At 39.0% G+C, this 14,090-nt stretch overlaps 1 protein-coding gene across 1 annotated transcript; it reads right to left on the bottom strand.

Annotated features, from left to right (window-relative positions):
• Positions 1-6,227: 6,227 nt before the first annotated feature.
• Positions 6,228-10,709, bottom strand: LOC117576261 (probable serine/threonine-protein kinase yakA). The gene is made up of 5 exons (XM_052006913.1): positions 10,422-10,709; positions 8,972-9,034; positions 8,708-8,870; positions 7,385-8,648; positions 6,228-7,324 (listed from the first exon to the last, which is right to left on the bottom strand). Exons 1-5 carry the CDS (start codon positions 10,490-10,492, stop codon positions 6,228-6,230), a joined length of 2,658 nt encoding a protein of 885 aa, XP_051862873.1. The 5' UTR covers positions 10,493-10,709.
• Between the last annotated feature and the right edge of the window lie 3,381 nt (positions 10,710-14,090).

Genomic DNA, 14,090 nt, shown 5'->3' with positions numbered 1-14,090 from the left:
AAGAAAATGCCTTTCAATCCTATTCGCGTTTCGATCTGCCGAAGATACCTTTCTAGTTGTAGTTTTAACTACTCATTTTATTTATTCAATTTTGTTCATAACTCGAAAAATGAAAAGAACAGTTCCCAATTTTGTGCTCGCTACAAATGTGATTTGTTTAAGCTTAAGTTAAAGTTAATTCTCCGTTGGGAATCAGCGTTAGTTAAATTTAAGTTAAATTACTTTTTTTTATTAGTTTATTAGTCATACGATCAATTTCCATAATGTTTTTAAATATCATACGTCATACCTTCATAATACTATTAATTTTAAATCATAAATTCATAATTCTATTCATTTTAAATCAAACATCCTAAATGTATACTATTATTATTATTAACCTTATTGTTTTATTATATAGTTGTATATAAACAGTAATTAATTGAACTTAATGCTTAATGTCTTCAATTCCTTTAATCTGAAAAGTTGTCTTATTTGCTTCTATTATTTATTTCTATTCTCTTTCTCTTTCTGTCACTCTTTTTTTCTACCTCTCATAATTTCTTCAGCAATTGCTGTGTTTATTAAACCATGCTTAGTGCAATTTTCGCATAGATTCGAGTCGATAAACTTGATGCGGGGACAATCAAATAAAATATGCTAAATAGAGTGTGACTCAAGTGCCAAGCAGGCATCCAGAAGACACTCGCTGCATACCCTTTATGGGAATTTTATGAGTGCTAGGGTATAAAGCTGTGCTGTGCTTGGTGCAGCGGACAAACGCGAAACGTGACAGACGTGATGTTTATGTCGAATACTCATACAGCATCCATCGACATCATCAACATAATTTTGAGAGTGAGAGAGAGAGAGAGAGAGAGAGAGAGAGAGAGAGTGGGGGAAAGCTGGTGAAAGGCAAAAGGCAAATGGACTAATAGCAAACTAAGCAATAAGCTTCAGATCGGAGTTGTGTGTGCGTTTGACAACAGCAGAAGCGAAAGCAAAAGCAAAAGCGACGTCGTCGGCGACAGCAGCTGTCGTTGTGTTGTGTTGTTGGCTGTGAACCGCTTTCGCATTCATATGCATATCCCTGGCAGCAGCACTTAAAGTCACCCGAGTGCCCAGGCAACAACTACGTGACAATGCCAAGCCCAAGGAGTGCCACGTTAACTTTTGTTCTCCCCTCTCTCCCTTTGCACTGAAACTTGTCGCGCATATGTTGCCAAGACAGCAAGACACAACGGTGTTGTTCTATATACTACCTCCAAACTTCCCTCTCTGCCCCTCTTCTGGGTCTCCACTTGCCCCTCACTCAACCATTTGTAGTGTAAATATTTAAACAATAATAAGTTGGCGGAAAAACGCAGGAAAACTCTTGTGTTGTCGCGCGGCAAAATGGCGAAAACTTTTGTTATCTTTTCACCATGAAAATGGCACAAAATTGGAGTGGGAACTGAACTGAACTGAACGTGCACTAATCGTAGACTGGCTGGAATACGTATACGCCGAGTGTGACATGTGTGTAGTAGAAGTACAAGGGATGTTTGTCTATGCTGCTGCTATGCGATATATCGCATTTCATCTTTTCAATTAGCGTTAATGTCACGGCAACTCGTACAAGTTGGGACTAAATTGAAATTGTATATGAACTTCGGGGGCGGCTCAGACAGATAATTATTGGATCCGATCGATAGCTATCGATTTGGGTTCGGAGAGGTGGTAAAACAATATGCTTGAAGCAAACATAAGGGGTAGAATGAACATAGAACAATTAAATCAACTTGAAACTGGTCACAAATAACGATTAACTTAATGAGATATTTTACAACGAAATATATTAAAGGAAAAGTATGTTTAAGCAATTGAAATAAATAAGAAAATTCAAGTGAATTCAAGATGACAGAAATAGAATTCCAAGAAGCTTGAAGTCAGCAAAATAAATACAGAGAAAGCCAAAAGGCATGCGAAAGTTTTGTGCGAAAAGAAACCCTCAATTTAAACGACCAAGAAAATGGCATAATTGAAGTGAAGCGGCTTAAAGTGAAGTTGGTGTTGGGAATAGATTTCAGCTATTTTGGTATTTTATGTATGTAAATGGGTAATGGAATGTATAAAGGGTTGTATGTATTTATGCAGTTGCTGCTTTATAAATATTGTCATACTCGAACTACGCGCACTCTCGCTCTTCCCTCCAAAGAGTCATTTGCATAAATGTCAATCATACGCCGCGTGTACCACAATGTTGTTGACTTTGTCTGCCTAAAGTCTCCGTGTAACAAAGTACACCAAAAACATACGACGCCATATACAATGTAGAGAGTAGAGAGAGGTGTACTTCTCTCTTCCTCTCCCCCTCTCTTTCTTCCATTCCAATTTTTGTCCCTTTGCACGTGCTGGCGGAAAAAAGTGAAGTGAAATTTCGCTACTCGATTTGCGTTCTATTTCAAAATTGAATTTCAGCACTGATTATGTATATATATTCGTGAGTGCGAGTACGAATATGTATTCATTCCCGTGGGTATTCACATTGCTGTATTCGATTCTCTCTTTTCCTTCTCTCTTTTCCTTCTCTCTCTCTGTTTCTCGAGAGTATCTTTCATTTGCTTTGCCCGGGGTGAATAAATAAGCAAAGCGGCACTCAATTATTCGTGTTGTGGCTGAAGCTATATACTCGTAATCCTTTATCCTTCTACGACAACCTGCGACGTGCCGATTTGATTTGGCTTTTGCAATTTATTGCCGAAACACATCAGCAACTAGGCACAACATATGGACTTTGATAAACGCCTTATAAGCTTTATGTTTGTGCTAATATTTGTCGCGCATCAATTTCTACTCTCAAGCTCGGATTCGGATTAAACTTCAAAAAGTGTCTGATGCGATACTTATTGCTGTAAATTGAGCGCAAAATAAACCAAAAAATTTCTTTTGTTGTTGTCTTTAGCTTGAATTACAAACCTTTGGCCCCTGTCCTCAGTCTCCATCTCATCACGAAGTATGGCAATCGGTAAAAAGTTTCGAGTTTGAGGGCTCGATGGAAATTCATTTCATTTGATGTGAAACGACGCTGAGAATTTGTCTGCATTTTGTGCGTTTGCGTTTGACTGAGGCCATTTAATTGTGGCCCATTTCATTTTTATTTCGCAATTTGCCTTTGAGGTTTCTGGTGTAACATTTAATTGAAAATTTCTGTTCCAAAAAGTTGCCCTCGAACCGTGTTCTTTTTCCGTTTTTTTTTTCTCCATCCTCTTGTATGGTCTCAAATGTTTAGCTCATTAAGAAGCGAAATGATGATAAAGTTGAGTTCAGTTTATTCACCCGACGTCGCAGTCGGAAATTATTGGACTTGTGAATTTAATTGATCCTATTACAACAGCAACCGTTGAAGATGTTTCCATAGATAGCAGGGAAAAAAAGGAAATTCCCATAACGTATACAAATAAATTAAAATTGAATATACATTTGATTTGCAGAAGGATTGTCTGTCGTTATTTGCCTTTTTAATGTCTTTTATTAATGGATATTATTGGCATTTGAATATTTGATGTGCGAAACCACGAGAATTGATGGACATTTGATGCCGCTAATGAAATGTCAGCGAACACTGACATTGAGGCTGAGAATAATTGGGTATGCTAATTATATTTTGATCGTTCGCATAAAAATTAATATAAATTAGCAAATGGATGCAGAGTGCATTTAAATTGCACTTCAAGAGTAATTAAAAACAAACCATAACACACACAGAGAACTGCGTTCAATTTAAAATAAATAAATATACTCACACAGCACAAGCAAAACATTCAACGCAACTTTAATGATGAGCTGAAATTTGTTGTTGCTGTTTGTTCCTGCTACTGATGATGATGATGATTCATCATGAACAATGTCAATTTTTCATCCGCATTTAAATTGATGGCAAAAATGTCAGCAACAGTTGCCCAAGTTAATCGAAAAGTGAAAATAATAATAACGGGTAGCGTCGATGCATTGTTCCATATTCTTTTTCTGCACTTAACTACAGTGTTGGCTGACTAAAAAGAAAATTTCAATTGCAGCAATTTCAATGTGAAACTAATTACAATCTTGGCAGCGAACATTTTTGTAATTTCAATTTATATTAAAGAGTTGATAAGTTAATTTATTTCTAAGAAAAATTCCTAGCTTTAATATCATAATGAAATATTCCACATGTGCATAAATCCCATTTATATACATAATCTTGTGCTATGTGAAATCCCATCACGCACATTCTTAATTGTTAATAGTAGCGAAAATTTCAATTAAGTTGGCTTTTGTTGACCTTACCTGGCCAACTGTATTGGCCAACGGCAAACGGCAATGGCAACAGTCGCAGTCCAGCAGCGGATCTATCAGAGACACAGATACGTACTATATATTATATATGGTATATATATGAGGAGTATGTGGAGCAACCGCCGGACTTAATTAGCATCATTGCCAGCGGGAAAATGTTGGTCAACGAGTCGACTTTCTGTGTGTGACAGACAATCAACCCATTTTACTGACAATTGCACTTTTGACAATTTACAGCCTGCCAGCTGGCAAAACCTTATTATTGAGCCAGAAAATTCAATACGTTGTGCACATACGATAAATATGTATGTAAGTATATATGCATATATTATATTCCTGAGAGAGTGAGCGGCCAATTGTTAAAGTCAAGTATTAACAATATTACATGTTGGCACTGCAAATTGTAATTTTTGATTGTAATCGAAGCATGGCGAACGATTCGAAATGAAAACATTTCAACTTTCCATTTTATGCGCAGACAAGTGCTTGTTTTTCTCTGAGATGGCAAATAATGGAACATTGCAAATATCAAGTTGCTATTGAAGCTGGCAAGTAGCTTTTATTCCATATAAAGGAGTCGCAAAAGAGTTCAATAAATAGGAAAGCTTATCAAAGTACTTTCATTTTATAATGCTTCTTTATAGAAATACATTAATATAGTATAATATTATGGCATGTTCAATATTTCTGAAGAGTATTAAAGTTAGGAAAATAAAAATAGCACATTTTGAGGACCTAAAATGGGCAGCAATGACTTAAATAAATATAAGACTAGGTAAGTACAATAAATACTTGCTATATATGTTAATGATGCTGTTCAGAAGAAGAGTTAAGTTATTGCACCATCAATTTTTCTCTTCTTGAGTGTATAAAAATTATTAAACTAAATATTTGCACATTAGAAATAACTTTCATTAACCATTACCTAACTATTTATCCTTCATACTTTCCTCATTTCAAATATTTGACTTATCTAATTTGAACTTTCTAATCATATATCTGAAATTCATTTTCCTATTTGAAATATTTTAACATCAGATAAAAGGAGTCACTAGGAGAGTTTAGGTAAGAAACATACTATAAATAGCTTCTTAATATTGATACTGTATATAAGGATATTGCATCCTGAGTACTTCTCAAGAATTCGTATGACAATAATAATATTGTAATAATAAATAATCGTAGATACGTGATAACTTTTATTAACTAAATATTTATCTTCTAAACTTTAACTTTCTATCTAAATTCGACAAATATATTTTCATAGTTGAAATATTTTATTCTAAGCTAAAAAGGTTTGCAAAGGTTGGAAGTAAATAAATATGCGACTAGTTAACTTAAAACAATACTTAACCCTTTTTTTATTGAATCTGTATAGAAGAATAATAGAAGAATTATATTTCATAATCAATAATTCTCAAGAATCTGTAATAAATTTAGAAAAACAAATATTTGTACAGAATTAATAACTTTTATTTTCCATTTTTCAACTTTGTTAATCATTACAATCTCATTACACATTCTTAAAGTTGTGTCTGATAGAGCTTACACTTTGTTTTTAAATAAATTTGACGAAACATTTGCTTACTTGAAATACTTATTATTTTTTTAGTAGCAATTAAAGTGCATTAAACAAAGCGACTAATTTAAACTCTATTTAATACCAAGTTATGCTTTATTAGTAACATATCTAAAACTGTCTCTCACTTCGCAATTCGAGTTCAACAGTTGACAATTTAATAAGTTGCGCTTGAATATGTTATGCACACACACTGAAAATGGCGAATTGCGAATTGCGCATTGAATTAGGGAAAGGAAATGCAGTGGCCATAAATTGAATGCGGTCACAGTGAATGGTCAGTGGATTGTTGAAAACGATTTGGTTAACTCAAATGGCAGCAAATTAGAGCTCAAGTGTTTTGCAGCTTGTTCTAATTCTTCGCCTCGCTGCCCGTTGAAAAATCGAAGTCACTCTCGCTGCCACCCGGAGGATGAGAAGTTGTTGCAGCTTGTGGATGGTTGCTGTTGTTGCTGTTGGAGTTTGTCGTTGTCGTTGTCTCCTGCTGGACTGGTTTCGCGCTTGAGCTGTCATCCGTTTCGCTGCTGTCAACGAAATTAACGCGCTTCTTCTTCTTTGGCTGCTGCTGTTGCTGTGGTTGCTGCTGTGACTGCTGCTGATGCGCATCATTAGGCGCCGCTTGTTTGTCTGTCGTCGCAAGAATCGATGTGGGTTTGACAGGTTTCGATGCTGAAGGTGCGGGAGTGGCTTCGCTTTTTGCATCAACGCCATCAGCAGGGGTCAACGATGCTGCTGTGGCGGTGGTTGCTGCTGCCTGCTCCACTTCCTGTGGCAACAGCAACTCGCCTGCCTCGCTGTTATTCTCGGACATTGGATACGCGACTTCCTGCTGCTGTTGTTGTTGTTGCTGTTCCTGCTGCTGTTGTTCCTGTTGCTCCTGTTGTGGCTGCTCGCCATAGTAATCATAGTTGGCTGTGCCGGCATCATAGTCCTGTGTGGCATAGCTGCCATCTGGGGCATACTGCGCAGCATTGGGATCGGCTATATACTGACCGGTTGTCTCGTCGTATATGTAGCCCGGATAGGCATTGGGATCATAGCCAGCTGCATACTGCGCCGCATCGTAGTTGCTGTAATCCATATTGGAGTACTCCTGTTGCTGCTGCGTCTCCGCTTCCCCTCCCGCAGTTGCTGCTGCTCCTTCAGCTCCATCTGCTGGGCTCAACTCCTGAGTTGTTGCTGCTCCGTTCGCTGCATCCGCTGCATATGGCTGATAGTCTGTGGGATTTCCGATTTCACTGTAAAGCGGCTCTCCGGCTCCGCTCGACGGCAACTGTTGCTGCTGCTGCTGTTCGATGCTGGCGTAGCTGGGCTCACCTGTCTCTCCATAACTAATGGCATCATACTGTCCGTAATCGATCTGAGCCGCATCGTGTGTTGCGTTGTCCACATCCAACTCTTGCTCTGCATTCTCGAATAATCCCAGCGTTGGTGTTGCCACGACTGCTGCTGCTGATGCCGAAGTTGCTGCTGCTGTCGCTGCTGCTGTTGCTGCTGCTGCTGTGGCTGCTGCTGTTGTGGCTGTGGCTGAGCCTGTCAAACGTTCCCCGTAAATGGCATTTTCAATATTCTCAATCGACACTCTGGGCTTAGCGGCTGCCTCATTGCCGATGTTGCTGATGTTGCTGATGTTACTCGTTGCCGTTGGCGACAATTGATTACCTCTTGCGAGCTGCTCATCAACCGCAGCCGCTGCCTTCTGCAGAGCTGCACGGCTGGCTTTGACTTCGTCTAGCAAATCGTTGCTGATGCCACCAACCAAGCCAACACCAACACCGTTCCCATTGCCACCTCCGTTGCCAGTTGCACGCACGTTCAGCTCCAGTTTGTCTTCTCTCGGTCTCGTTGTTGCTGCTGTTGTTGTTGTGGATGGTAGCTGCTGCCAGGGCTCATCGATTTTCAGCTCACCAAAGTATGCTTCGAAATTGTGTTGCTGCTGTTGTTGTTGGCCCGGCTCATTATGGCCAGCGACACTTGGCGATTTTTCATGCTCGACTTTAGTCACGCGTGAATTTGGCCAAGCATCCTGATGTTGCTCCATTTGCTGCTGTTGCTGCTGCTGCTGTTGTTGTTGGCTGCCCCTGCGTAGCCCTGCCATTTGTGGTCGCCCAACGTCATCGGCAACATCTGCAACTACCGATGATGCTGCTGCTGCTGCTGGCGTCTCAGTCAACTCAGTCAGCGTTGCCGTCTTTGGCAATTTATCAAATGTCAACGAGGATGTTGCCAGCGATGTTGACGATGTGCTGCTCAGCTCTCTGGCGACGCTTTTGTCTCTTGTCGGCGAACAAGGCGTCGTCGTTGTGGATGTTGCTGGTGTTGCTCCTCTGTCTCCTTGATATTCACCTGCTGCTGCTGCTGCTGAGCGTGTCATGCGCTCCGGCAAATCGGCATTCTCATTGTCCAGGGCACGCAACGTGGCGCGCAGATCGAACAGATTGGATGTGCCCAATGCCTGGCCACCGCCCAAACTCATGCCTCCATAAAGATCTGGCACTGGCATCGGCATATACATTGGCTGAGGCGTAAACTGTGGCGCTAATAACATGCCAGCCTGTGCTGGATACGCCCATTGCTGCTGCGTTGGATTTGGATTTAGCAATTGACCAGCTGAAGTCGCAACTCCAGCAGCAGTTGTTGCTGTTGGATTCGATATTGCTGCTGCTTGTGGTTGCAACATAACTGGCATTGCTGTTGTTGCTGCTGTTGTCTGTTGAATGCTGCGCAGCGTTTGATGCTGCACCAATTTAGCAAAGTACATTTGGTATTGCAACTAGAAAGAAGAGCTCGACATCATCGACATTGATTAAAGATGGTTGAGTTGCGTCTCACCTTCATCATTTTGAGTCGCTCGCTGCGCTGCGACATCGCTGCCGTCTGCTCATCAATGCGCTCCAGCATCTGAACTAGCTTTTTGTTGCGCTCATTGCGTTTCGCCTGCTCCTCCAGAAATTCTTGGTACTTCTGTCTGCTCTTTTGCCGCACGCACTTATCACTTAGGGATACCAGATGGATGGATGAAAAGCATGGTTCAATGGATGTGAGAGAGTTGGGAGAGATGAATGCTTGCCTTACGCAAAAGTAAAAGCTACTTACAACTCGCTGCGCTTTTGTAAGACTTTATCCAGCTTGTGCTCCAGCTGCTGGCGATTGTCCTCGCTGTTCAGAAGAGGGAAGGGAGAGAAAGAGAGTGAGAGAGTGAGAGAGAGACATTGTGCCATAAGAAGAAAAACGCAGACAGGTAAAAGACACTTTAATAAGATGAGCAATTTCCTTCCGCACACTTACTCAAAATTAATAATATTTAAGTGCACTTATAAACTTTAATTATTAATGCAAAGACTATTAAAATAATACCAGACATTGTCATTCATTTCATTTTGAATTATGCAATAGTCAAAAGCGCAGTCTGTACTTCTCAAACCTTAACATTTTATTCTATTATATGTTATTACGCTAATGTTCCTCTAATGCAAGTTACTTTAGTCTATATTATAATAGTCTTTTACATGGTGAGGGTTTCTTACCTCCACTCAATCGATTGATGGCAATTACAGTGACTATTATTGGCCTTTTCGTGGTTGATTGCTTGCTTATAAATGTGTATTTATATTTACATGCATGCGGAAGTATTTGTCATCCACGTAAGTAGCTTTCTCTAGTATAGTGATTACTCAATTTGCTGCCGCATTATTCAAATAGTATTTTACTACCTAATTCAAATATTTATGTACATGCACTTAAGGTTGCATTTAGAGGGAATTACTATAAATAGGCGTTATACAATAAAGGTTGAGATTACAGCAAATCTAAATTTAAATATAGTTAAGGCATATAATATAAAATAATAATATAATATAACATAATAAGATAGAAAGCACAGTAAAACACTTTAATTTAAGTATTAATTTAGTATTTTTTGATATTTTAAGTATTTTGTAGTAATTTTTTAGTATTTTAATGTAATGTGAATGAAACTATACCAGTTACTCTTTTACCAAATAAATAAATATTTATAATATTAAGAAAATATGATAGCAAGCACAGTATTATATACTACTTATGGTATTTATTTAGTATTATTTTAGTATTTTCAGGTAATTTGGATGGAACAATACTAGTTACTTTTGTATCAAATAAATAAATATTTATTTAGCAACAAAGTAAATCATACATAGAAAATATATATACATATTATATTACTTATAGTATTTATTTAGTATTTTCAAGAAATTTGAATGAACTAATACTAATTACTTTTGTACAAACTAAATAAATATTTACGAAAGAACAAATCAAATAGTATTTGAGTTTACAATGCTTAAACTAAGTACAGGGTATCTGCTAGTCTATAAAAAAAAGTAATTTAAAAAAAATTCAACATATTTACTGTACTAACTATAGCATTAAATGCAAAATTTGGCTACTCTAAATAAATTTTCTAATACTCTACCTAACTAAAGAGTAACTGTTAGTCGCCTAAGTTCACTGCTCCTAATTCATTTAAGTATTTACCCAGTTTAATTAGCTGAATAATTGGACTAACCTGCGTTGCAATTTCTCCTGCAGCAGCTCCACCTGCAGCTTGTAGTTCTCCAGCTCGGCCTGTGGAAACATCTCTGCAAGTGTGGCGGCAACTTTTATGGCACACACACTCTCTCCAGTGAGTCCTTGTTTAGTCCTGCAGGCAGGCAGAGTCCTTTTTCCTGTTTGTCCTGTGTGTGGTGCTCGTGCAGCAACTGTCAGTAGTCAACTGCAGTTGGTGGTGTACTTTTGTATTGACACAGTTTGCGTGTGCCAGCGAACAGCCGAGCACCGAATACAATAAATGCGAATGCGACAATGTGAGCTATTTTTAAAGCAATTTTATTTGAATAGCCGCATTAAATGCGACTGTGTGTGTGCGTCTGTGTGTGTTACCACGTGTGTGCGAGTGTATTTACCATTTGTTTATTGAGTCGCGTTGTCATGGCTACCTTATTTCTTAGCTCTGTTTTTTGATATTTAGTGGTTGCTTGGCATTGGCCCCGTGGCGACAGTCGAGAGTCGAACTTTGCGACCTGCCTTTATTGATTTTGCTTTTGGCCACTCACAATGTTGTTGGCATTGCGAGCTGTGCTCGACTAACTTTCGATTTTGCGCATCATGAATTATCCATGTCCAAGAAGGAGCCACACTAATTACACGACCCCATCGCCAAACTGGGTCGACGTTGTTTAAAAAAGTTCTTTCTTCTTTTTTCCTTTTTTTTTTAGGGGGCAACATTTGTCATGCATTGCACGAGATTTGCCTGCACGAGCGACCGCAGCTTCTCCCTCTCCATTCCCTTGCCTTTGCTATGTGTGAGAACACATGTCGTTGCCACACACACACACCTATATACACACACACACACACACTCACCCTTAGGTATATATTTTGCTGGAGCAAAGTTGGGCAGCCAAGCGTGCGGCACCTGAATGTGAATTAATGGTAGCGTCTATCACTCGCCGGCCACAGACAACAACACACTGACATATTCACACGCACACACACACACATATACTCTTACACACACTTACACACTGACACAGTCACCAACGCCGTCAACATCATGCGCTGCGCCGCGACATCGTCGGTTAGTGGATACCCGAGTCCTTCTGCCAGGCTGCCAGGCTTTTGGCACCTACCCTTAACATAGCTTGCCACAGCCTTCCCTCTACCTTCTACCTTCTCGTTTCCCCTCTCTCCCCTCTCTACACAGCTCTTTGGTCGCTGCTTTGGCAGATGCCGTCTGTCGTCACGGTGTCGTGGTTACGGGTCGCAATATAAAATTTTTGGTTATTTACACTGGTCAAAGTGAAGCATGCAACATAAGTGCGGCTGGTTATGTTCCAAATATGCAAAATGTTACTCTGAGTGTGTGTGTGTGAGGGTGTCTGGGTGTGTGTGTGTGAGTGTGTTTGATGCATGGGCGCAACTGGCGGGGGTTTTTTGCTTTTACAACTGATATTTATGGAGAGCGCTAAACATGTTATTTATATACCCTGTAGGCAAAGACAAAAAGGTCTATGATAAATGTCGTCCAAGGTAGGTGAGAACTCATAAAGAGAGGGTTGAGTGTAAAGTGTTGGAATATATTAGGTTCAATTTGAAAGGTGTTGGTAATAAATAAAAAAAGAGGCAAGCCAAAAAAAAATGTGATTAAAATAAATTGTACCCAACGGGAATTTAACTGAAGTAAGTCTGATATTATGCGTTGTTATCAGCAATTAGATAAAATGAATATAGAATAGAAATAGAAATACAATAGAGAAAGAATAAAAATTCAGCTGAATGAGAGGAAATTGTCGATGTAGAACCTAGAATAGTTTAAGGAAGCTACAATAGAATGTGCTTCACTGCGAGATACGCGCGAGAAGAATCATTGCAGTATTAATCCTAAAATATACCAAATAATATACTGAAAAAATACTAAAAACGTAAGATAAAGATACTCGCTAACTATTTTTTTTTTATAAATTCAAAACAGTGCGGTATTATTCTAAAAATATACCAAATAATATACCGCAAAAATACTAAATAATAAAGAAAGCTACAGTCGAGTGTTCTTGAATGGGAGATACCCACATGCATTTCAAGTAAAAGCAAAAGAGTGCAGTATTATTCCAAAAATATACTGAATTAATATCACTCAAAAATACTGAAATATACAAAAGGTTATTTTTGTGTTAATATGTTTTTCGGTATATAAATATATACCATAGAGTGCAAAATATAAAGCGTGTTTCACCATACAAAAGTATTTCTAAAAGAAAGTATAAAAATTTAATACTATGCAATACCTTCAGTTGGTTTATCAAACCTCAAGAAATGTATATTAGATGATTTATGTGTCTAATTAGATGAAAGTAAAGAAAATTCTTAGACTAAAATGTAGAGCAATATAACATCACAAAAGTACACTAGAAGCAAAGAGGATAATGGAAGTAAATGGTACTAAATATGTTAAATATTAGACTTTATTTGGAAGACTAGAAAACAAGAAGAGAGTAGCAAAGAAATATGCAAATAAACTACAAAAAGATACTGTGCAGAAGAGGTCTAGCTCTCAAAATATATGGGAAAACAGTTTTAAAGAAACTAACGACTCGGAGAATTGAAGAAAGAGCAGAAAGAACAGAAGGCAATTTCACATGCCAACATTTGTGCTTGTTCAGTGTCCCCTTTTTGGCACAACTTCCCTGGCGATTGTTGAGGTCAGCAGCTGGCGAAATGAAGCTGTTGCCGGGGCAACAGAAGTAACTGAACCTGCCCCAGCGCACAGAAGACAGCACACAACGAACAACAGACAGCATGCCACATGCCACATGCCACACGCTACACCCACGCGCCTCACGAATAGCTGCCAAAATACTAAAGCTGAATATTTGATTTGGCCAAATGTCGCTGACAACGGCAAACGATAAAAACGGTAGACAAATGTCAGATATTCATATGCAAGCGAATATCAGGCAAGTGACTGATTGATTTTTAGTCGATTATAAAGCGAGTGTCCCATGCTAGCATAGGGAAAACTCTCTCAAACTGTGATCAGGGAAAGTTTTGGCTTGTCGCGCAATATTTATTTATAATTTGCGATAAAAGCAGTTGGATAGAAAAGTTATTTGCACGCTGCTATGCATTGAATGCGCTTTGAATTTGATAATTCATGAGTTTGTCGCGCAGAGCGACAAAAATTTGCATCGCGAATTCTGCAAGCAGAGAACAGAGAGCGAAAAGCTGCAGCAAATTTTTGGTCAATGGGAATTTATGTGTATGACTTTATGCCACACTCTGAGTGTGTCAGTGTGTGTGTATGTGTGTGAGAGTGCTGCTTATCAGTCGCTGCACAGCATACTTTTTGGCGCACTTAATTTCAGCTGCCAAAAGTGGAACCGAGTGAGGAGGGGAGGGGAAAATGTGGCGAACTCTTCGACTGCTGCTGCTGCGCCTTTTTCTTGCCCCGATTCGCAGTCAATGAAGTGGAAAACTGAAAACTTTTTCTTTGCAGTCTATTAAAAATAATGGCCGCTGACAGCGAAACCACTCGCCAAGTGCGAAAACGCGCCACATGCAGTCTCTTACTTCGTATGTGTGTGTGTGTGTCGGGCATTAAATTAATATATATGGATGTGTGTGTGTGTGGGCTATTGGGGCAATTTCTCATAGCGCTCCATTCATAGACCTCAGCCTC

This window comes from Drosophila albomicans, chromosome 2R, assembly GCF_009650485.2.
Source record: "Drosophila albomicans strain 15112-1751.03 chromosome 2R, ASM965048v2, whole genome shotgun sequence".
In the NCBI taxonomy this organism is placed as follows: Eukaryota; Metazoa; Arthropoda; class Insecta; order Diptera; family Drosophilidae; genus Drosophila; species Drosophila albomicans.
The sequence above is the reverse complement of the archived record's forward strand: the minus strand, read 5'-3'. Positions and strand labels throughout refer to the sequence as shown.

Bases quoted from the DNA above. Each gene is read 5' to 3' on its own strand.
- LOC117576261 (XM_052006913.1), bottom strand. From the start codon at position 10,492: ATGTTTCCACAGGCCGAGCTGGAGAACTACAAGCTGCAGGTGGAGCTG. The intron at 9,035-10,421 runs GTTAGTCCAATT...TCTTCTGAACAG, and splicing joins CAGGAGAAATTGCAACGCAG to CGAGGACAATCGCCAGCAGC. The intron at 7,325-7,384 runs CAGCCACAGCAG...CGGCATCAGCAG, and splicing joins AGCCACAGCCACAACAGCAG to CAGCAGTCGTGGCAACACCA.